The 24667-nt window shown below is 36.5% G+C and overlaps 1 protein-coding gene across 1 annotated transcript in view; it reads right to left on the bottom strand.

The window, feature by feature from the left end:
• Positions 1 to 24667, bottom strand: part of RASA1 (RAS p21 protein activator 1) — a 60607-nt gene that overhangs the window by 16921 nt on the left and 19019 nt on the right. The window contains exons 4-15 of the mRNA XM_051642377.1: positions 24331 to 24401; positions 21965 to 22082; positions 20876 to 20907; positions 19207 to 19259; positions 18355 to 18505; positions 12090 to 12168; positions 9405 to 9525; positions 7127 to 7283; positions 6196 to 6283; positions 3579 to 3656; positions 1298 to 1455; positions 979 to 1055 (exon numbers count right to left, since the gene is read on the bottom strand). Of these exons, the coding sequence (XP_051498337.1) occupies positions 979 to 1055; positions 1298 to 1455; positions 3579 to 3656; positions 6196 to 6283; positions 7127 to 7283; positions 9405 to 9525; positions 12090 to 12168; positions 18355 to 18505; positions 19207 to 19259; positions 20876 to 20907; positions 21965 to 22082; positions 24331 to 24401 (1183 nt within the window). The remainder of the gene's footprint in view (positions 1 to 978; positions 1056 to 1297; positions 1456 to 3578; positions 3657 to 6195; positions 6284 to 7126; positions 7284 to 9404; positions 9526 to 12089; positions 12169 to 18354; positions 18506 to 19206; positions 19260 to 20875; positions 20908 to 21964; positions 22083 to 24330; positions 24402 to 24667) is intronic.

Raw genomic sequence — 24667 nt, 5'->3', positions numbered from 1 at the left:
AACACAAAGGAAGTGAAAAAACCTTGGAAAAAATTTGAAAGGGGCGGGATGGCATCATTCCCTGCAGGCAGCAAAGAGCCAGGGGGCTGAAGTTGCTCCAGAACAAGTGTAATGGGAAAGAAGATACCTTGAACATGAGAAAAAACCCACACATTGTGTGGGAAGAGAAGTAAACTTAAGAGAAAAAAACCCAATACTTTTTCTACCTAACAGCTCAGAATCCATGTTCTTCAAACTCTGTTTTCTAGAAAGCTGATCTGTATTACCAGCTTGCCACTAATTTGCTGGAACAGAAACAAAACAACAGTTAAGAAGCAGCAGTCTGGGGAGGAAAAAAATTTCTTAGGAATTTCTGTAAAAGGTAGGAGAAAATACACATCCTTTCCCATTCAAAGTGACACTGAGGTAACTTCAGGTTCAAGCCCAAGAGTGTACAAGGTAAGTAGACCAATGACATAAAATGGAAAGATAACAAGGCAAATTTTGTACAGAGAGCACCAAGATCTAAAAAAAGAATATATTTTTTTAATTATGAAAGTACTGCACCCTTCCTCCCTTCCTCTTTCTCACTGCAAGTAACAAAAGATCTGAAAGGGAATTCCATGCTATTAGACTTAGAAGAATGTGAACTTAGCACTTTATGGATCAGATTAACACTGACAGCTTCTCTTTCCTCTCAGTTCTTGGTAAGCACAGCCATTGTATAACACAATTACTACTCTTGAGCAGAGCTAGGAAAGCCACTAGATACAGAGGACTGGATTACTGCGCATTTTATTACTAAAAAAAATGCAGGTTCTCATTGCAAAAACATTAATGGAAAGCCAGTACCAGACATCCAAAACATACAAACACAGCAGTATTGCTAGCATAAAAATATACTAAATTATCTTGTGACAATGTTTGACAAGAGTAATGAAAACTACACAATGTATCCATTGCTGCAATATATATCATCTTTTACAGAAAAATACTTACATATATCTGGATCTTTACTTTTCTTTGTTTTGTTACTAAGACTTATCTCAAATCTATTAATATCAGATGAAAGATCACTAGGAGAAAAGACAGAAAGCCTCAATTAATACTATACTTGGCTGGCATTTAAGCTTATTCTAAACTCATTTCAATCATGAGTTCTCATTATCAGCGAGAGACACTTATATTAACAAAAATATTTTGGCTGAAAGGCTACACATACAGTATTTTTAAAAAACATATACAAAACAGTACAATATTAAGAGTCTTCAATGCAACTTACAAGTGAAATTTAGTAATTCAAGAAGATAAGACTTACTCAAAGACAAATTCTTCTGACCATACAGGGTTCTGCCCTTCCCTGATGTGTGTTTTTGCTACCTGGACACTGTTCAGGTAGATGTTACAATATGGATTAGTAAAATGCTTTACTGGGAGCGTATGAGCTTCTTCTACGTGCAAAATCAGACTGCTGACCTAAAAAAAAAATACACAAAATTTACTTGTTATTGCTAAATTAAAAATACAGAGCACATGAATGTAATGGTTTTTATCCTCTGTGCAGAGGCTTAATGACAATGTATGAATGCAAACTAAAATTTCCTAATGAAACCAGGAAGGAACAGAAATAATGGAACAACATTGGTAAGTGGCACCAGTGTCAAAAAACAAGTAACTCAAATAATTACTGAAAACAAATCTCCAGCCCCACGTTTTTAAAGCACCTTACAATTTGCAAACACTAAGGTTTCTATGCACAGACAATTTTACTGAAATCAAAGACTGGTATCTAGAGTAAGAGTAATGGATGATTCCAAACACAATGGGTTTTTCTGGTGCTTCCATAACAGACCATGTAAAATTCCCTTGTGCAATATACTACGTTCTATTCCTTTATGCAGATGAGCATTTTCTTCTATTTTGAAGCAATTATTTATTTCAGATTGTCGCTCCTTTTGCTCTGCATTTGCAGCTTAAAGCCCAGCATTTTCACCTGCCACTTCACTGTGAATTCATCTAATTTAGTTAATGTATTCAGCAGTATACAAACATCTAGAAAAGGTGATAGAGTGCACCCTTAGTAAGTTTGCAGGTGACACTAAGCTGGGTGGAAGTGTTGATTTGCCTGAGGATTGGGAGGGTCTACAGAGCAATCTGGATAGGCTTGACTGTTGGGCCAAGGCGAGTGGCAGAGTTTCAGTCAGGCCAAATGTTGGGTCCTGCATTTGGACCACAACAACCCCCAGTAGAGCTACAGGCTTGAGGAGGAGTGGCTAGATAGCTGCCCAGCAGAGAGGAACCTGGGGGTGCTGATTGACAGCAGCTGAGCCAGCAGTGTGCCCAGGTGGCCAAGAAGGCCAGTGGCATTCTGGCCTGCATCAGGAATAGTGTGACCAGCAGGACTAGGGAGGCGATCCTGCCCCTCTCCTTGGCCTTGGTGAGGCTGCACCTCAAGCACTGGGTGCAGTTTTGGGTATTGCAGGATAGAAAGAACATGGAGGGGCTGGAGAGGGTGCAGAGAAGGGCAACTGGGCTGATGAGGGGTCTGGAGAACAGGTCTTAGAGGAGGGAGCTGGGGCTGTTCAGCCTGGAGAAGAGGAGGCTGAGGGGAGATCTCATTGCTCTCTACAACTACCTGAGGGGAGGTTGTAAAGAGGTGGGAATCGGACTGGCCAATGAAGTGACAAGTGACAGGACAAGAGGGAATGGCCTCAAGTTGCTCTCCAGGGGAGGTTTAGATTGGGTGTTAGGAAGAATTTTGTCATCAAAAAAATGTCTTCCGATTTCAGGCATTGGAACAGGTCGACCAGGGCATTGGTGGATTCACCACCCAGGGAGATATTTAAGAGTAGATTAGACATAGTACTTAAGGATACGGTTTAGTTAAGGACTTGTCAGTGTTAGGTTAACAATTATCTTGAAGGTCTTTCTTACAACCAAGGTAATCCTGTATTCTGTGATCTTTAGTGTTAACTATGGAATAGTTGTGCATCATGAAAAACATCCCATTTTATTCCTCGCTCCACTGTCTGTTAAAACAACACTCAATATTCCTAACTTTAAAAAAAAACAAACAGGGAGTCTTGAAGTACTTTCCTGTTATTCTCCAAAGACTTAGCCATTTATGACTGTCTTCTAACTCTGAGGAAATTCTGACAAAGACAGAATTTGAAAGTGGCCAAGAGAAACTAAGCTACAAGCATTATTCCCCATGTATTTGTTACTGAAAATGAGTAACAACTGTTTTGTTCACATCAGGTAAGTCTGTCAAATTTTTAGCTTCCCATATGTGGTAAATTTTAGAAGTTAAAGCAATACAAACACTCTTAACACTTTTACTCAAACGTGGTCAGAAATTAATACCTAGCAAAGAATGTGAAGTTCCCCTAAAGCCATTCTGGACTTTGTTACAGATACTGTAAAAGAAAGGACAGGTCTTTCTACTTGATTTCACAAGGGTACTGTGTAACTCCAAAAAGGAAGGAAAGCACATGTAAGATTTACTACTGTTGAAAGTAAAATGGAGATTTTTCCATGTTGTTTCATTAGGAGGCAAAACACTCCAAAATGCACTGCCAACCCCATAATATCAGCTTCACCTGACGTAGACGTTTATTTGATGTTCCTGGACTGGTTTTTCTTAAACTGCAAAACATCTGCAGAGCTTTCATCCAGTCCTAAGAGAAAAGGACAGAAGAGTGTAATAAAACAAAGTCAGATACAGCTTATTGCAGTGGAACAGACAGAAAAAAACCCCAACTCTCTGAGGTTTTGCCTTTAGGTAGGCAAAACGTATTTTTTTTCTAATTTCAAAGTATGTAAATTTGATTATTAAAGCAAAATCCTTACCTTTACAGAGCAAAACCTAATAAAGGATTTGCAAACCTGAACCATTTTTCTATTTTAGAAATACAAGCAATACTAATGGGTATAGAGTGTGACTTTTACCGATTTTCTAGTCTAGTGACATTACATTAAATTACAAATGGTATATAAAATGAAGAAAAACTTCTTTGCTTGAGAAATTACAGTTAGCAAGACAAACTGTTCTAATTACTCTCTCTAGAACTTATGCATGGCAGTCATAATACTGTGCATACTACAAACAAAAAACAGTGTTAACAGAGAAACAGAGAAGCATATATCCAATATTCCTCACTTACTCAGAAAAGCATAAAGCAGAGTGAATGGATGAATTTCATTTCATCAATGAAATAAACAGGTTGTCTGAAACCAAAACAACTGTAGAACCTTGTGCATATTTTTTTTTAAAACAAATAAGCTAAGAGGCACTGCCAACTTGCCAGGCCTTCTCTGAAAAAGTCCCTGCAGTGTGAGCAAATTAGTAAGAGGAGCTTTGCAAGGGGTGTTTGGAAGGTGGAAGGTATGTTATAGCACCATTCTCTATTTTTTTTCCTTGAATCACTGGATTTTGTGTAGCTCTGGCAAAACACAAAACTTAGGTTTGACCAACAACCTTTTTAAATCTTTGTCTCAAAGTACAATTTAGCAAAATTATTAAAAACCCATAACACTGTTTCAATCTTACTCTTCACAGTATCTTCCCTTTTTTTAAAATACAGGAAGATGTGCTGCAGCTATGCTCAGCTAGACTGCTTTGAGTTAAGTTTCAGCTTTCAAAACCTTCCACATAAGGAAAAGCTTTCAAGCATACATAATGAAGTTTCAGCAGCTTGTTTCCTTATTCTCAGAAGGAGTAGTAATCGAAGAAACAAATGCCTCCTAAATACTCTTAACAGAAACTTCCTGAATGCATAGTACGCCTCTGTACTCAGGCACAGCAGAAAAACCTCTCCCATTAAACAGCAAAATTTACAGCTGTGAGAATAAACAATGTGCCACAGTAAGCACAGTGGCAGTAGCATTTAAGGCCACATTTTACATCTGCTTTTGTTCCATACAAACCATAAGGACAACATGTAGCCCACAGGATGGCACTGCTTTGATACTTATTTACCAGAGCCTTAATATACAAATAAAACTATTCTTCACTTAAATGTTACAGGGGGAAGAAAGCTGAACCTTCTCAAAAGAGAAATATCTGTAAACTTTCCTGGGTTGAAGCCATATTATAAAAAAACCTAAATACCTGTATTCTGTATAAATGTAATGAACAGCCTGTCAAGCCAATCAAAACCAAAAGCAGATTATACCAAATGTTCAGGGTATAAGGTAGGATATTCTGCCTTCTACACATTCTAAATGCTTTTGATTTCTGGAACAGAGAAGACACTGCAAATATGACAAAAACCCACATGCAGTAATTAGTGTAGAAATTAATGTCTATATTCTCTGTCACTTGTGTGACAAATATCACCGACACTCCAATTTCATCTTAGAGACTTTCATAAATTTGTATTAATTTAACTGGAAAATTTGTGTTTTCCTTTATATGCAGCACAAAAGGAATACTACATTTGTACAGCCTTCATGCTCTAGTGAATAGGACCCTGAGTGCTTTGAACTGCTTTCATCCAATTCAAATAAAATTAAACAGAAAGCTTAAATTCTGATATAATAGGTGTGTTTCAGAGCTGTAAACTTCATAAATAAGGACATTATCTCATCTTAGGTATACTCTGCTGCTGGTGAGTGAATTTCAGAGAACTTTAATCAGCAAACATAACTGCTACAGAGCTAGTAACTAAAGGCCACCAGCTAAAACCAGAAAACCTTACTTTTTGTGCATGATCAGGGCCCAAGACTATGAACAACCACCAATTTATGGATAGGACAAATAACTATAAATGGCAGCTGTTTACTATACTTTGATTACTGAGCGATCTAGCACTTCAGTTTATGTCAGGAATATGCCTCTGAAGAACTCCCAATTAACATGTTCTGGTGTATAACATGCAGAAGTCTTGGAGAGTAACTTATTCTTCTGAATTTAGCCAGATCAAAAAAAGAAAACATTCTCCAGAAACATAAATGGAAAACAATGGAAATACAGTCAATGCGACCTGACTGGAACTTAACCAAAGTTAAACTCCCAAATGTATGTAACACGTGCTGGATTCTCAACACTAACTGTACTCCTTGCAGGTCTCCTCTACTCTAACACCTGCTAATACAGAAATAGCCACTATTTGTGACACACTTGCTTCCTGTTTAAGAAGGGCAGTATCATTAAACACCAAATGATAATGTTGTATTTTAAGTTTTTAAGTTATATTTACCAACAAAAGCTCTCACCTGTGCTTGTTCTGGAGTTTCGCCTGCAAAGTAAAAGATGTAATGCTCTTCACTAAAGTGCTGAACTACTATCTGAAAACAGTTTGGCCTTAAAAATAAAAAAAAACAAAAAATATGTTATGAACCTTCATAATATTGACACTCACTGATCTGTGCCAAAACAAAGCTTACACTGAACTAATACATTTTTGCTGTTTGTTTGTAAGGAGCGTGGAACATTGCATCACATTTTTGTTTGTATACATGTAGCATCATCACACACAGAAAGAGAAAGAACTTAAAAATTAGGGACTTCAAAACTGCATTTTGCTTGTAAGGTATGTCATTTTAAGAAATTGGCTCTTCAGTATAGCTACTTTGTTTTGGAAAACTGTGAAACTTCTAGAATGGCCTGTACTGAATAGGCATGTAAGTGGACTTAAGAGTCAAGGCAAAAAACAGCCGTCTGCTAATGGAAAAAAACTTGTCAACAAGGACTACTCTTAAAGGCTTTAGAAGCAGGAGGAGTTCCCAATCATAATCATAATCAGAGATTATGGATCTGTCTTTCAGGAGCTTAGGAAACAGTACTAACATATGGAATTTGAACCTGTCCCACAGCTCTTGTTACCAATAAAACGGGTACTAGAGTACAACGAGTAATGGAGTAAAATGGTACTGTGCTTTACATAAAAGCCCTTAAAGACTTCATCTATCCAGGTTAGTTCTCAAATACCTATCAGAAAGTGTGAATCTTTTTCAGACAGAATTCTTGACCTTGCTACATCTGTCTACATATGCTCTTGCAACCCACACCAACTACAGACCCTTGGTATGGTGCAATCCAGGGCTATCTGTTGACTAGAGACATCTTGCCAGGATTTTGTACGTATCTCAAACTAGCAGCCAACTCTCCTGCTGCACATACAAAAAATAAAAGCCAGTGTCCTACCTGCCAAACAAGCTGTCATGTACTCCATAGACGGAACACACGCTAAGGTCTATTAGTCCTTTGGGTTTTGTGGCTCGTTTTTCACTTTCAAAATAAATAAGCTGGGCATCATTCCCCTCTAGTATAAAGTACAAGTTTTTCCATCTCTTTCCTTTACCTGTAGAGAAAGCCAAATAAAAGTTACAATACTGTTTAAAAGAGTGCAAATTTCATTACTGAAGAAAACAACAGAGAGCAGTAAAGTCTTTGTCAAATTGCAAACAGAAGAACAACCTACAGGCAATCACACTGAAGTTATAATACCAATATACATACTCCATTTTAAGCAACATGTGGCCAGAACTAGACCCTCTTCACAGATACAGGCAGAGATGAAAAAGGTTCTCTAAACATTTTCGCTAATTTAAACAGGTTTAAGCAAGTCCACATGAGCTGCCTGGACAGTGAGTTCCTTTCAGTGTTAAGACTGTACCTGCATAGTTTGCAAATAATGATCCAGTGAAACCTATTTATTAGAATTTTAATTCAGAAATAAACTCTACATGAACAAGTTACTCCTAAACTCTGACCAATGTTTAAGAGATTGCATTACAGTTTCTTAGAATAATATGGCTGAAGAACAGAAACAGGAAAATGTTATATACAAACTTAAATGAGACTCATACCCCAAGAAACAACTATATCTAGGAATTTTGCTGATTCCACTTCTCTCAGAAAAAAGGTTCCCAGAACTACAATGGATTATGAATTTTCTGCAACTCATGTATAAGTTACAGTACCACTTAATAGAAACTTCAGCCTTTATCTTATACTTTGATCATCATACATCCACCCTGAGCCTCCATAAACAACTACTAGCACCATTTCAAAATGACAATTCTAACATCCACTTATTACACGCTGTCTCCTAGATGGAAGAGTGATTTTACTGAATTTGTTCCATGTGCACCTCTCTCCACCTACTCTGGTTTGCACATTTAAAGTATCTCACTACTTCTTATAGCTAAAGGTTTTCATTTAATTCTTACTTGATTCGTCACTCTAGGACATCCCTCTACATCCCTTCTCAGAATCAGCTTTCTCAATAGGAGAGTTGCTTTCCTTGCTCTGTTCAGAGGGTCTACAATTTGGGGTGCTTTTGATTTTTTTATGTCCCTTCTATATTGGTTGTGTTTCAATTATACTTTCTTCTCACTTTTGTCACTATCCAGGTTACTATCTGCAGCTTACCTTTCTAGTTACAGTCTGTCATTTGCAGAAATTTTACTGTTGATAGTTTTTCTGCCTTCATTACTGCACTTTTTTTAAAAAGTAGAAATACAACACTTGGCAAGAAACTAGCTTTCTCAGAACTTCCTAGACTTGTTCAATGGCAATTCCTCAGGGTTATACTGAGATGAGTCAAGCAGTTAACTTTTAATGTATTTACTGTATGTTACGTTAACTGTGTCAGTGTTAGGACTATCTTCTACATTTAAGACTTTAAAAATAACAAAAAAGTGTGCTCTCCAGCAAATATAAAGATATATGCTATTCTAGCTCTCTAGCCTACTCTTACCAGCTAGAATTTAATGAGTTCTATATTAAATGCAAAGACTTTTTATGAAAATATACTTCAGTTAATGAGTTTGAATGCTGTCTCTCACAAAAATGCCTAGATTTTGTGCTAGGCTCTGATTTTTTTCAGAACTGCCAATTAACACTTTCACCCTGAATGCAGTTTTATGCATCGTGTTCTATTCATGCACTAGGAAAGAGATCTTTCCTACTCTTCACCTATTTTCTAGGACCTTTTCCCAATTCAATTTTGTCCTTTCTACCACTATACTAAATTAATTAAGTATGCATATTCAGTTTGGAGAAGAGAAGGCTGAGGGGTGACCTCATCCCAGTCTACACCTTCCTCAAGGGGGGCAGTAGAGGGGGAGGTGCTGATCTGCTCTCACTGCTGACCAGAGACAGGACCTGAGGAAATGGAATGCAGCTGCATCAGGAAAATTCACACTGGATTTTAGAAGGTTCTTCTTCACTGAGGGATGGTGTTTCACTGAAACAGGCTCCCCAGGGAAGCAGTCACAGACTAAGCCTGTCAGAGTTCAAGGAGCATCTGGATGATGCTCCTAGTCACATGGCTTAGTGTTAGGGAGTCCTGCAAGAAGAAGGGAGTTGGACTTGATGACGCTTATGGGTCTCTTCCAATGAGATATTCTATGAATCTATGATAAATACCTGCATTGTTTTTAGGGAAAAAAAAATAATACATGGAAACATTACTCACTTTTTTTCAGAAGGTAACCTTTTTTGACAATATTTTTATAAAAAGCATCCTTTGTTTTCCGACGAATCGTATTGTAGATTTCTTTTCCATCCACTGTATCATTAAGCACTTGCTCTTGGTGCTGGTAAAGATGTAAGAAAAACATTTTAAGATCAGAAACCACCATGAAAAAAAGTCTATTGTGAAGCTGCAACTAGGATCATCGTACTCAATGGTATCAACTCACTACTATTCTTCTCTCGTGCATTTTAATAAAGCAATATAATTTTTCATACAATAAACTTGCTAGAAATGCAGTAGAACTACTTCCGTATTTCAATAATTGTGATAGAAGTTTTCAATACAGACCAGCTTCACCCAAGTAACATGTCATTTTCATAATCCAGAAAAAGCAGCCTCTTTCACCATGATTTCTGTTAAATTTATGCAAGTCTTAAAATTCTTCTAGCTTCTGCCCTCTGCTAAAGCTTTTGGGACTGAGTAATCATGGATAAACTCTGAAGCAACAAGAACAGTGCTGATCACAATTAAAACAGACTCAAAGTTGCACAGTCCCTCATTAATCTCATTAGAACTCACATGTCCTAACTGAGTAGAACTCAGGAGAACAGAAGAAAGCAGAAACTTGAAACAGAAAAAGGACAAATTCACAGGGAAAACTGTAGGCTCTGGAAATGCACTTAACAAATGAGAATGGCCAAAAGCCAAGCCAAGTTTGACCTTACTAAGCAAGATGATGAGCAACATTTCTTTAGTGATAACATGAAAACTAGGACTGTCAAGCAGAATGAACAGCACTGAGAAGAAAAGTGATATATGAACTGCCTCATGCTAAATATAATACTTTTATTCATGCCTGTGTATCGACAAGAATTACCATTTTGAACAACGTGACAAACGGAAGACGAAAAATATTTTTATAGTACTAGCAGGAATTACAGGATCTTCAATGGAAGCAACATCTACATGTTTATGAGCTCAAGATAATCTCCATAACATAACTATCCACAGAACAGTGCGCAAAACAACAGATCCAGGGACAGATATTAAGTACATTTCATATTAGACAGCAGAAGTCAATTAAATTGACCCCAGAAGTACCCAAGACTTCTGATTTCATTTTTCCCCCTCAAAAACAGAGCGTGCTAGTATATGGAAGGCAGATAACAAAGCTGAACATAATATTCCCCGCTGACTACTACACTTGTAAACAAGGCAAGTCATAAATATATCTCAACAGGATAAAAGAATCTGAACTAGTCTCACATGGAAAATGAGTCAAGACAGAGATTATTAATAATACAGGAACTGTAAGTGCATATACAAAAAGCTAAAATGAAGATAATTAATTCCATGACTCTAGAAGGATGATGGAGCAGGAAGAAAGCTACCAGCGAAGCCTTTCAAGGAACAGTCTCAGGATTCATATTTGCTTTTTGTCCCAAACATATTCCTGAGCATGAGGTAGCAGCAGCAAACAACTGGGAAGAACTGATGATACAACTCAATTAACAGTCTAGGAAAGGTCGGAATAACAAGGTGACAGTCTGCTAGTACAACACAAAAGTTACAAGTGCTGATACCACTAGAAAACAGCAAATTAGAAACTTAAAAGAGCTGAAATAATGGAAAGGTGGACTGAGTTACAATATAATGTGGCTATGACAACGTAACTAGGTCTAGCCAGGATGGAGACAACCTTTGTCACAGCAACCCCTGATACTTTGTTTTGTGTTTATGACTACAACAGTGTTGGCAACTACCAGTGCTTTGTCTCTTGCTGATCAGAGCTTGCACAGCCTCAAGACAAAAAAATGAGCATGTCCGTAGCTGCTTGCCAGCATCAACCCACCACAGAAAAATGACACCTATTCTAGGATATTGCTGTTAAATATTTTCCAGAGAGAAAGTGAATTGCCTAAGAAATGGTACTCTAAACTGTTCTGGTCCACCACATTGCAAAAATGTGAGCTTGCACCAAAACTGGTGGCAGCAAGACAATTACAAGTATATTATAAAGGGACAGGATCAGCTTTGGCAGGCTTAGGTTAGCAAGCTAAGGGAGAATACAATAAATGTTCTCATGTTAACACAACACATCCCACGAAGGGGTATGAACGGACGGTATCTTGATTTAGGAAGTAAACTAAAGGCCTACTTCTAACCACTGAAACATAGTTTGGGAACAGAAAGGCAACGAAATACACATGTATACTTTGTAACATCATGCGGTGTGCTGGTGGATTCTTAGGGTGAACTTCTGCTATGGGGCAAGAGTGCTCCAGAACAGGCTCCGCAAGCCCAGCCTTGCAGTCATCCCTGAAGCTTTTCTGCTTCCTCTGGCAGAATGAAAACCTCAGACACAGAAGACAGGAGGGGCAGACTGGTTCCTCCTAACCTGGGACTGAGGCACAGCACGGTTGAGCCAGGGACCAGAGCGAGGGGCACACTGCAACCTCAGAGGACAGACAGATCTTGCCACATCCTCTGTTGACTACAGGCCAACCTTTGGCAAATGAATGCATTGGAGGATAACACATGAGAAACACAGAAGCTGAAAACATTAAAACTGGAGATGATGCTGTTTAACCACCACTGGTCTCTGCTGTAATTCAGCCTATAACTTGATTTGATGATGATTATGTCTGTGTCTTCAACAACAAACACTCAGAGATTAAATCTTACCTGCATTGGAACAGGATCTTTAAGGTAATATCCTTCAACAATCTGTTCTTTTCTATAGTGCTCAATGATGTCAGCAATACTGTTCCAATAAGAAAGAGATATTAAAAGTTAAACAGGTTAATTTTTCCTCTGTTTGAGAACTTATTTTTCCAGAAAACCACAGAAAACTTTCTCACAAAGTTTTAATAAAATCATAATCTCATTTGTAGTGATGAGAATTTACTAATATACTGAAGTCAAGAAAGTTCACAAAACTGTATTCAGAATGTATTAATTCTAAACTCTGCAAAGTATTTTAATTAGTTGCTTAAAATGCCAAATGAGGACACTACTTTTTCCACATTGAAGTAGCACATGTGCATTACCAGCTCTCCAACCAGGATGAAAATTGCTATTTCATTGGTAATAATTTTCCAAGTCCTAGAGTAACTAGGGAAGGGGAATAGAAGATATTACAAGTACACAACCATTTCCTTCTAGAAAGACAGGAAAAGAAAACAGAAAAGGTTTGTAGATGAGCTTACATAGCCTATACTTGGAAAACACTGAGCTATCCTATTAAGTTATATATTAAATTGGTAGCAATCCTACAGGGAATCACTCATTCTAATCACAAGATTTAGATTGCAATTGCATTTGGAAGGCCAGGAGAGAAGCAGTGACAGGCAGAAAGCTAAAATTCAAGGCATCTGAGTTGCTAACTTAATATTGCAGCTACTGAAATTTACACTGAAATAAAGAAAAGCAACATGAACATCCATAGAAACAAATAATTCATATGCAAAACATCAACCTAAAAAGGAACTAAATAATTAAGCAGAAAAGAAAAATGTACTGAGTGTATCTTTTCACTTCTGCATACTTAGATCTGTGTGATAAGCTAATCAACAAGGCATGCAATAAAATCTTTGACCAGTTACAATTGGACACAGTTGTGTCAAAAGAACAAAATCTGATACTGTAAAAATAATTTCAAAAACTTCTAAATAAAGGTATCCCAAGACATCTTCATTCACTTTTCTCTCTCATTCTAAAGCTATGAATTACTGCATGCTTGATAAAATAATATTCCCACAAGTATTTTTTTGTTTTTCAGGTATGCAAAATGACAAGGATATCTCTTTCAGCATTATTGAATTAAAATATTTTTTTTCGATTTTCGCTGAGATGCAATCTGGTTATGCCACTTTCTGCATAGAAAAATTAAACTTTGCCACACTACAGAAAATGACTCAGTAAGTTTATTTTTCATGCTGAGTAGCTACTGCCAGCATCTTGTATTAAGCAAAAAAGCATCAAATTTTTTCTCATCAAATCAAGAATACCTTGACTGTCAATGCCTCCTCTCCTTCCTTGGTTAAAAATGCCACCGGGATTTCCTCAATATAAGGAGTAGGTGCCCAGTTTCTTCCAAATTTGTAAAATGGGATGAAGAATAAATTCAAGTTGCATTTGAAAATTCCCTCTGTAATTAGGAGGACCCTAGAGACTAGGACTTTCCCTGGATGAAGCGACTAAGGGCTTGGCTCTGCAGCCCTCTCCTCCCGCACACAGACTCAATTCAGATGGTCACATATATTGCCTTACGACAATGACAACAGCTCAAATGCCTGAACACTGCAAACACACAGATACCAGGTATCTCCAGACAAGTACACGACAGAATTTGCAAGGGATTAGAGTTATCTAACATGTAAAACGTCAAGCATGAAATCAGACTGACCACAAAAGTTATCTAGGGGACAGGAAAATGAAACACGGCTCTCTTTGTTGTCTGACAGCAACAAACACCCTATTTACACAAATGCATCACGGAAAGCATAAATAAGCATGGATTAAAAAAAAAAGTTAAAATTTTATTTGATATTCAGAAATAAGATGGGTCTCAATACTACATCATAGTTACTTTAATTTCTGCATAGGTCTTGCAAGGTTCCACAGGTCTCAGCTACTTGGATGATTTTAAAAGTATCTCACAATCATAAGCAGTTAAAAGAGTGAATCAAGAGTTATTCCAGAAGCTGACATTTCCACTAATGAAGAATCCAGAAAGCAGAACTAAGTAACACCATTCTACGCATTGTTGAATTATAAAGGCAAAGCTTTCATGTTAAACCTATATTGTTCAGCCCATCACAGTACAGATTAATCTACCAGTTGAAACAACATCATCTTTCAATCATTTACTAAATTTTCAAACTGTACTGTTTCAAATTAAAGATAACTTGAAAGCTTGTTCACTCTATGACCTATTGTTTATCTTCTCCCTTGATAGAAACAAAGAAGAACCACTACTTTTACATGTTTGCTTGAATGCTGTTATGCAGGTTGAATTTTGGAAGGAAGGCAGATAGACAGAAGGACAGATATGGCCTGATATGCTTTTCCTACCATATTTTCTAAAATCAGAATTGAAAGTTTAATAAATGCTATCTATAAAAACACTGTGTGAAACACATAAGGAAGTTATTCACAGAACAACTGAGGCACTCCAGAAGGCACTTCTGGAGACCTAGCCCAATCCCTCAGCTCAAAGCAGTGTCAGTGATAGCAGGTTGCTCTAACCCTTGTGCAGTCACATCTCGAGCATCTCCAGGGATGGAGACTCCACACATTTCTGGGTAACTTGTTCCAGTGTCTAATCATCCTCACAGTAGAAATCCATACACCAGTATTTACACATTTTCAGACTGAGGTTTCACGACACAGTTACTAAAATCATTACTGTACACAGTCTGCCTGGGATGGAGTTAATGTTCTTCACAGAAGCCCATGAAGTGCTGCGTTTTAGATGTGTGATTGAAACACTGTGTTAATATCAGACTCAGGTTTTGACTATTGCTTAACTGTCGTTGCAGTGCTGAGGCTTTCCTTTTTCCCTGATCCCTGGTCCCCTGAACCCATTCTAAAAGTTGGACAGGGCTGGCAAACAACTTGGGAGTGGGCACAGCACAAAGGCTGGCCTGAACCAGCAAAGGGATAGATTCCCTGGACACAATGTCACACTCAGCATTAAAAGCTCAAGAAAAGAAGGAAGAAGATGTTAAAAGGCCCGTGGAGTAATGACCCAGCCAGCAGCTGAACACTCCACTGTGCTTGCTCATTCCCTGCCCTCAGGACAACAGCAAAAAACAGCAAAGACCTATTTGATGAAACTTGTGGGTCAAGGTAAAGTGAGTTTAAGAAGCAAATGGGGGGAAAAGTACACCAGTGATAGAAAAGCGTTCACCCACCACCTCTCACAAGCAAACTGATGCCCAGTCAAAGTAACACCCACTTCAGAAGACAAAACATCCTCTCTGGTTTTTATTGCTGAATCTATCTCTTTAGTCAGTTTGGTTCTCTGGAACACAGAGAAAGGCTCTACACACTGCTCAGCAAGAACCAAAACACTGGAGTGTTATCAAGACTGTTTTAGCTTCAGGTCTGAATCACAGCACCATACTGGCTGCTATAAAGAAAATTAACTTCACCCACAGACTCAAAACAACCATCAAGAAATGGCTTTGCCCATTTTTCCATGAAAATACAAAAAGTTGATTAATGAAGTAATTTACTATCCATGGAATAAGCAGAAAGATCAGAGAAGTTTTATGCTCTACTGAAGTCCATGCAGAAAACACTGCTTTGTTACACAGTTAAAATAAAACCTCAATATGTATATAGGCACTACATACGGGGACCTTCAAGTGCACAACTAAAAGACTACAGGGTGGCTGTTCTGCAGAGCTGACAGAAGAGAATAAGTAATGAAAGCAGATCTCTGTAAGACAGACTGCAAACACAGCCTGACATTCATACCCTTCAACAGAGATTTTAAACATTTTACACAGTGTGGTGGGAGCACATGCAAAAGGATTCCCTATGATAACCTGGAATAACAACTTCTGGAATACAATCAAACATACTGTTGCTTATATAGGTTATTGTGGTTCTAGTCCCACATCTGGATATTCAAATTATCAAAGAAATAAAACAAACTTCTTCCATTTTGTCTTTCCTTACTATTCTTTAGCTTCTTTTGTATGGAAAATCTTGGTCTGTAATTGATTGAGAGCATAACTGTACTCAATACTCTGCAGACAAAGAGGAGACTGCTTTCATTTTATCTTTTACTCAAATACAATCACAAAAACCATGTAAGATTATTAAAAATACTCTGCTACCAAGGACATCATAAAGATCTAGTCTAATGCTAATATCAGATTTCAAAGGAGATACTTTCAGAGCATTTACCAAAGCAGTTAATTATAAAAAAAGCTTAGTTAATGGAATTGTCAAGCTGGTTAATTTAAACAAGAAGCAGCACTTCTTAAATCTGAAATTTTAACCGTGAAGACAAACACTACATTTTTAGATAAGCCACATAGACAGAACACCCTGCACCAAGAAATGCTTATAAATGGTTTCACTATCTTGCGTAAATTCATGTTTAATGTATCTCTGTTCTGGATTCAATGCCCTGTTTGTCACTTTTCAGCCACTTCAAATTACTCTATGTATCAAAACCACATTAGCCTTCACATATTTAAAGATTTCTTTCTTACAGTGTCCCCATTAAATTAACTAATAAAAGAATTAAAATTCCACTGTTGTTCCCTCTTTCCTGCTTCTTATTTACTGTGCTCTGCAGTATATTTTACATTATAGAATTTGGGCAGTTACCATGTTTATTTTGCAGGCTTATTATCTTGCATTGCATAATTCATTAGATATTTGAGTTTCCAGGTAGTTTACCAACTTGCTAAGTTGGACTAAATGTCAGCCTGGGAGTGTAACAGTAATTCTCCAAAACATTCAACAAAAAACCAAAAACTATCAAAGCTCTGCAGATTCTCTTTCACACTGAGGAAGATCTCTGCAAAATACGTAACAAAATATTAAAAAAAAGAAAGGCATTTTTTCCTTAGTGCTCCCTAACTTGAGAATCTTGTTTTCTGTTCAACACCATGAAAAGAACCCTCTTCTGATAGATGCAATTTATGTATATAACTCAAATGAATCCAGTGTGGCATTCTAAAGTAATCTAAAATAACAACTTAAGGTAGTAACTTTCTGAAGGTATACTATTTAATGCTGCAAAACCATCTGAGAATGAGTTCCACTAATTTGCTGGGTAGTCTGACATCACCCTGAGTGCAGCCTCCTAGCCCATAATCCTCCTATAAAATGCCACGTAACTAGAGAATGGGCGAAAAAGTATTTACCTTCATGAATGGCTGATACTGCAACTAGCTTGGTTTTCAGTAAGGATGTCTGGAGGACAGACTGACTGATGCAGAAGGTATTCAAGCAGCCTGGGTGTGGGATATGCATAGATTTGAAAAGTTCCAATTGTTTAGCCTCACACCATTGTCCATTTGAAACCGTATGAAAAAGGCCACTCAACTTCTTAGCTACGAGAACTTGGCATTTTCTCAGACAGACCAGCTGCTGGATCTCGACCCACTCAGAAGCCAAGCTGAAAGTGACAGCAATCCTCCACTGGGATGAAGAATGCCCTGATTCTACGTGAGCAAGTCTGGAAAGGCGCAGCTTTTGTGAGGCAGGCAACAGCCTCCACTTAAAAGAGGGAGGTGAGTTGTCACTACTGGGAAGTCTTGCATCCACTACTCTAAAAACAAGATCATCAAGGATTGAGCTGTATGACACCTTCTCCCACAGAAGGGGAAACATTTATTGCTATTTCTTTTTTGTACCAATTACTTTTTTTTTGTACCAATGGCAAAACAAATGCCTCCCAAGTTTGCTCACTCTGAGTAAACAGCTCTGTACTCCTGACCTAAGTACCACACATTTTACAACACAATTCAATTACTTCTTCCAACAACAAAGGTATTTTTCCCTGTTCCTGTAAATACCCATCTCTATTATTTTCAAACTACACTGAATGTTTCAGATAAAATTAACATTTTTATTTTCCCTTTTCAAATAGACAAGGGAACAAAGAGTAGCTTCCACAACAACACAGCATTCTCTTTAATTACAGACCCACATATGAGCCATACAATCCACAATGTGTAGTGTGAAGAAAATAGTTTGCAGAAGGACAAATGTTTTGAAAGGCAGAAGCTATGCTTAGGCTTCTGCAAGCTTGAAGTACTTGCTTGGTTACAAGTAACTGCTAAGCAAATCAGGCAAAATGGTTAGTATACTATTGAGAAAACTATAGTCTTTTAACAGTAAATAATTAACAGGAGCAGGTTATAAAAATTCTTGACATAAACTTAAAATATGCACAACTCCTTTCACCATTAAAACTTACCTATTGTAGTATCTGCCTCCCATCATAAACTGATTGTTTGATGTTGGACATATTTTAAAACGCTGAATATTTTCACTGGTCCGAAAGTAAAGTGAATAATCACCAGGTGTATTATCTGAAGGCCTCACAAGAAAACTGCACACCTGACCAACTGAAAAAATATTGTGACAGTGTTATTTTTCTTAGTGCTATATATAAGTTCTTACCACATCTATTTCCAAATATGTTAGCAAGAATTGTACACTTGAAGAAAAAAAAAGTCTGTAAGGCTAAGTTCCAGCAGTGATGTCAAACTAGATGAACTAGTTCTAAACAGCTAAAAAGAATGTAAAATACAGCTGTAGCTGGCAATCCAGCCACATCTTTGCCACCTTTCCACAAGTGTATAAAAAACAAGCTTGAAAACATTTTAAAAAATTAACAACTTCTGTTCTAATATTTAAAGTATCCTATTTAACAATATCAGACAAAAATCTTGATGCTTTCATTTAAATAAATATTTGCTCTATGAAAGGACTCAAAATGTTTGTAATGTATTTTCCTTTAGATATATAAAAACATTTGCTGTGCAGCATTCTGATAATGACATCAATGAGTGAAACAATTAGTTACTCAGACATTAATTTAAAACATTATTTCAGTAAAAAAAAAAATAAATTAACTGGACTCGAGAACATACGCAACACTCATAGCCACAATAGGTTTCTTCCAATGTAATATAATACTGAAGAAACAACCGCAAGACACTTTTATATATTCACACATAGAAGGAACTTTTGCCAGAGTTTAATATGAATAGGGTCACTTTATGCCATTTCACAACCACTGCATTTCAATCAGAAATACAAGTACCTGTCATCAGCAAATTGTAAGCCTCTTGTTTGGAGATCTTCCCATGGAACCATCTTAACAAAGATGAAGAGAAAAATTAGAAAGCAAGACTATCAGCTCTCTTTTTTGGCTGTGCTGACATCCAAGGCTCTGGCACCTATGAATTAATCTTTATTTAAAAAGACCTAATACATATAGATGAGATAGTCAGTGATTATGCTACTTAAATATTCTGTTCTGCCAACAGAATGAAAAAACTAACAGGTACATAAATAAATCAATTTTAATAAAAATGTCCACCACTTGTTGACATCCAAATTTAACGGAAATTAGAGAGGAAAATAAATTGCTTAAATGCTAGATAATTAATAGGCATTTTTTCAAGTCAATCACACGCAGAAATTTACTTGAATCATGAAATGCAAAACTCAAACAAGGAGGTTAAACATTATAAAGAAAAATTCAAACTGAATTTTACCAGAAGCTGTGGAAATAAAGCCTGTATTTGTTATGACTGTTGAATACAAACTGCTTTGATCTCACACCTTGTACCTTCCCAGAGTGCTGCATCAGAGCTGTGCCTTAAAGAAGTCCAGCGGCCTCTGTTCATTCTCAGTCTGATACTTAAGACTATACAGAATAGCTTGACATGCTGCAGCTTAATAACTTACTCTGTCCTTTTAAGAAAAGCTAAAAATATGGCCCTTTTATGTATCAGAAAGAGCCCTAGGTCTAACTTTCTTTCTGTATTACCTTTAGAGGATAATTTCTGACTAGTGGAATGTTCAAAGGAATCACTGTCTCCCCAGGATTCCTCTCAGGGGCACCAATAACTGTGGACAGTCAGTATAAAAGCTCCAAGGATCTGCTACAAGCTACTTTGAAATCAATAAAAAACAAACCCTACATTTATTTGAAGGCAGCCATACTGCTAAACTGACAAGCAGAATGCTAGCAAACAATAAACAACAAATAAATTGGTGATTTTCTTTCTCCTATTAAGATAACAAAAAATACCTCCTTTCAGCCACCAGCCTCTTGAAGGCTGCAACCTGGACAACAGAGAAAAAACAGCAGGTGCAAGCAAATGGAGGACTAGGAAAAAATAAAGCCACTAGAAAATTTTTGGAAGTTTATTTTGCCACTCCTCTTTACTACTGAAACTAATCTACCAATAGCTTGACATACCGAGACACTGTTGATTGTAAATTGTATTCAATCTTTAAAAAATGTGAAGAATTTAAGCAAATAGGACAAATCTTACAGCACTCCAGCTTTCTCTTTAAAGCTTAAATGTTGTTACATGAAGCTAACGGAGACAAGCTGTAACTATCACATTTTAATTTTGCTGCTAATGGTACTTTGCATGTAGAGTTGCGCAGATCTGAATAAAGGTTACCTTTGAGGCAAACACTATGTGCATGAAATACTCCATTGCACATATTTTGGCTGAAAGTGATTGTACAGAGACTCATTAAGATATTAACACTGCAAAATCTATTGGCAACAGGCATACCTATTACAGTGCTCTCATGTTAATTATCCATGCATTTTCAGCAGCTAGTATGAGAAAAAGTCCTGAGGTGAAAAAAATCACTCTTTGGTTCACCTTCCCAAAAGTTGGGAAATCTCATAGCTAAAGTCTACAAACAGTTATGATTGCTTTTAATAACAACACAAAATTCCTTACATTTTGCCTTCATGTGGATCTTCTTCTCTTCCCTAGTGAGAAAATTAACATATTAAGTGCATGACAACAGTACAGCTCAGTTTAAAAAACAAACGAACAAAAAAATCTCACAGGTTAAGACCCTCTGTAGAAAAAAACATTTAGCATTCTGAGACATTTTTTAACTAAAGGGCTTATTGCAGTTCTATGAAAAGAAGCTCTCCTCTTTCTTCACTAAGTAAAAATTCAGCCAAAATATGTTATTTCAGAGGATTGCTTCTGTCATGTTTCAAGTCCTTCTTCAGAGGTGGTAACTTTTTTAAATCTCAGCTTTATTAAGATTAACTTAACCACTGATATATCAGTCTACAGTTCAACAGTCTAATACTTCCACTTCAATTTAGCCATTCACATCTTGACAGGAATCTGTGAGAAGCATCTGCAGATAACACTGCTATTAGCAAATCATATATACTGTTCAGGAAAATATTATAAAAAATATTTTATAATATTTGACTCTAAAGCAATTCTTGATTAAAAAAAACCCAACAACTTTTTTTTTTTTTTTTTTTTTCCTCCTTCTTAAGTATGTGAAGCCATCTGTTCCCCAGTGGTGATTAAATTATCTGCAGTTTACCTGGTTAGCTTCCCAAGCCCATACAAGCCCTTCTAGGTACAATTAACTCATCAACATATTTTTAACCCACACTTCATCCTTAAAAAAACAAAACAAAGACCTACCACAATGCAAAGTTACATTCTGTTGAGTTTGTGAATGTTTCATGGCAAACATATTTAAAAAAACATGCAATTAAAGGAGCAGTAGATTTTTTACCAGAACAGTTGAATTTAGGAAACTGTCCAGTAAATTTACAGCACCATTCATTTGTACTTCTCTTTGGACAATATTAAGCACTGTTTTGATACTGAATTAGTCTTAAAGGTTTGTTATACTATTTTAAAACGAATAGATCAAATTACTAGGTTTAGAAAAGTACATGTACCTAATTAGGAAACAGGTAATTAAACATCCCTAGTTTTCATTTATTTCAATATTATTTTACAAAAAAATATCATTAATTTCAGAATTTGAATATAAAAATCACTTACCACTTCTTCTACCAGGTCTTCAACAATAAGACCTTGCTCATCTGTCCGTAGGTTTGTAACCCACATCCAGCCATCTTCCAGTTCATTATGTACAATAAACATGTCTCCTTTAAGGAAACTGAAGAGGGTTAAAGCAAGATTTAAATCAGAGATACAATACTAATATAAAGGCTAATGAACACAATTAATTATTGAGCATAATTTCAAAGAAAAATTGAAAAAAACAGTTAATGAAAAATTACTGACACCTCAAATATACCACAGGTATTTTTCCTCACACTTAAGTGGCTACTATATTTGCATATTCGTACTTTTGATTTATGATTTGTATCTAATGCATACTTCAGTTCTGTTGACACCAAAATGTGCTATGGGTGTATAAAAGAAAAATAACACCACAACAATATTAAAAGATAGCAATACTGCTATTTTGTCAAGAGGGATCAAGTACTAAACATAAGGAAAGTAGTCTTTTATAAAAAACTAATCTTGTATAATAAAAGCCTGTGGAATACCTATTCTTTATGTTCTAACATATGAAGACAAGTGCTACAAAAAGTACAAGACAGGTACCAGAGAAGCAAGCAATGCAATTAGCTACAAGACAAGCACAAAGAACCATTAACATGTTCATTTCTGGAAGGTTAATGTAAGTTACTCCCTAAGTGTTATCACAGAGTCAGGTCACATGAAAAGCTTTCAATGTAGCACAGCAAGACTTCTCAAGCAAACCTGACGATCCATTACAAAGCAGGAAATAGCAATAAACAACTGAAGCTCATTAACTACTATTTCAGTCCAAAATTGCACAGCAGATTTCTGTGGCATTTCTCTTACTTGAAGCAGGCTAACAGAAAGGGCATTAACTTGAACACAAAACAAGCAGCAAGAATTAAAGAGCATAAGCCAACATATCACTATTGAAAATAAAGTATAAATTCAACACAGAACTTTGCATATTAGCTGTATCCTAAAAAGGAGAAAAGATATAAAGAAAAGATACAATTGTGTATGATTTTTGTTATGATAGCAAAGCAAGAAAACACTTTTTCCTCTTGAGTTGGTAGGTGCAATAACACACTTAAGAGACTCAATCTATCTTTTTATTCTTACACATAGCAGGAAGCCTTATTTGCCATACGCAATTAGAGAACCTTCTCATCTGCTTAGAAAAACAATCTCAAAGACAAATACCTACTCAGCATTCTTTCAAGAGGTCAGATAGGACTGGACTGTGAGCCTGGGGATAAATTTTCATTCCAATTAGGATATAAAGCTAACATATACCTTTATCTTAGGTTAACATTCTCAAAAAAAACAAAGTTCCAGCTCAATTGGAATGCTAAATCAAATTAAGAAATCAAGGCTGTTTCATTCGAGAAATCAGAAGTCATTAAAAAGGAGGATCTGAAAGAGATTTGTAATCTGAAAAAAATTTCTGACATCTTAAGAAAGCAGTGTCAATTCCAAGTAGCCAGCATGTGCTTTTCTATTGAACGTGAGGCTGTTTTGTGTCCTTTCCACACAGTATCTCATGAAGACGTCAGAAAGGTGGGGAGTACAGACAATCCCTAAGAAACTATTGAGGTATCAATGTTAGCATGTATCAGTGTTACTTCCGTAAGTAACAGTTAACAGAAAAATAGAAGACACAGGCCTGAAATTCAAGAATTTTTGAAGATCTTAAAAGGCTGGGACAACGCACACTGAAAAGTGTAATTTATTCAATTCAGAGGTTATCGGGGAAGGGGGAATCATTCTCTCTTCATTTTATACTTAAGAGAACTTAGAAAAAAACAAAGCCACCAAGTTTCGAAGCACAGATAAGAAAATTAATACTAGAACATTGAAGACAAACCTTTTTTAACATTGCTCCTTTTTTATTTGAAAGAAGGCTTTAAACAATCTTTTCTTCCATTTTTGAGTAGTCAATGCTCACATTCTCTTCCTACTGCTCAGAACTGGTTTGGCTTCAGCTATTTATCTACTATTAATTCTGTGGCAATTCAGTAAAAAAGCCTAGCTCATTTATTTCACACACTCACATGAGCCATTTCTGCACAGAATTCTTACACAAATTTACACTCTTGAAGAAAAATGCAGAGCTTTATAAAGCGTAATTCTAAACTATAACATCATTAACTTTACTTGATAAAACTAATACAACTTCCAACTAACACGAAGTATATAGAGAACAAAAAGCCTTACAGTTGTTTCCAACAAAATGCAGAGCAGTACAATCCTTTAACTTAACTGTTTTAAATTTAAGAAAAAATTGGACAGTGGCTGCATATGAACACATACTTAAATCATTAGTATATATAAATACTCTTGGGAATTTCACAACACCTGTTATTAAAGCATACCTTATTTCATCAGTTTCTGGCACTTTGGTGTAAGGTAGAATTGCTCGAACTCTTCTTCTGTCCTCCACAGGCTACAATTTAAGGCAAGAGAGCAAAGATAATACTTTTCCCTCTTTCTAGCGTAGAATCCCTCTCTCCAGCACTACATTATTCTGAGGCAAAGGACTGGTAATAGGCCTTTAGATCCACCTTGCCAGCTTTAAACTTCCAAAGCTCAAAACCACTGAGAAATAGAAAAGCTTAATTCATACAGTTAGCTACCAAAGGGTTTTTTTTTGTCTCTCTAGCATGACAGACAATGTACGTTTATCTTCTTCAAATTAAATTACCAGTAAGT

The sequence above is a fragment of the Apus apus genome, chromosome Z (assembly GCF_020740795.1).
Source record: "Apus apus isolate bApuApu2 chromosome Z, bApuApu2.pri.cur, whole genome shotgun sequence".
Classification (NCBI taxonomy): domain Eukaryota; kingdom Metazoa; phylum Chordata; class Aves; order Apodiformes; family Apodidae; genus Apus; species Apus apus.
Note: the sequence above shows the minus strand (reverse complement) of the source record. Positions and strands in the feature narration are given on the sequence as shown.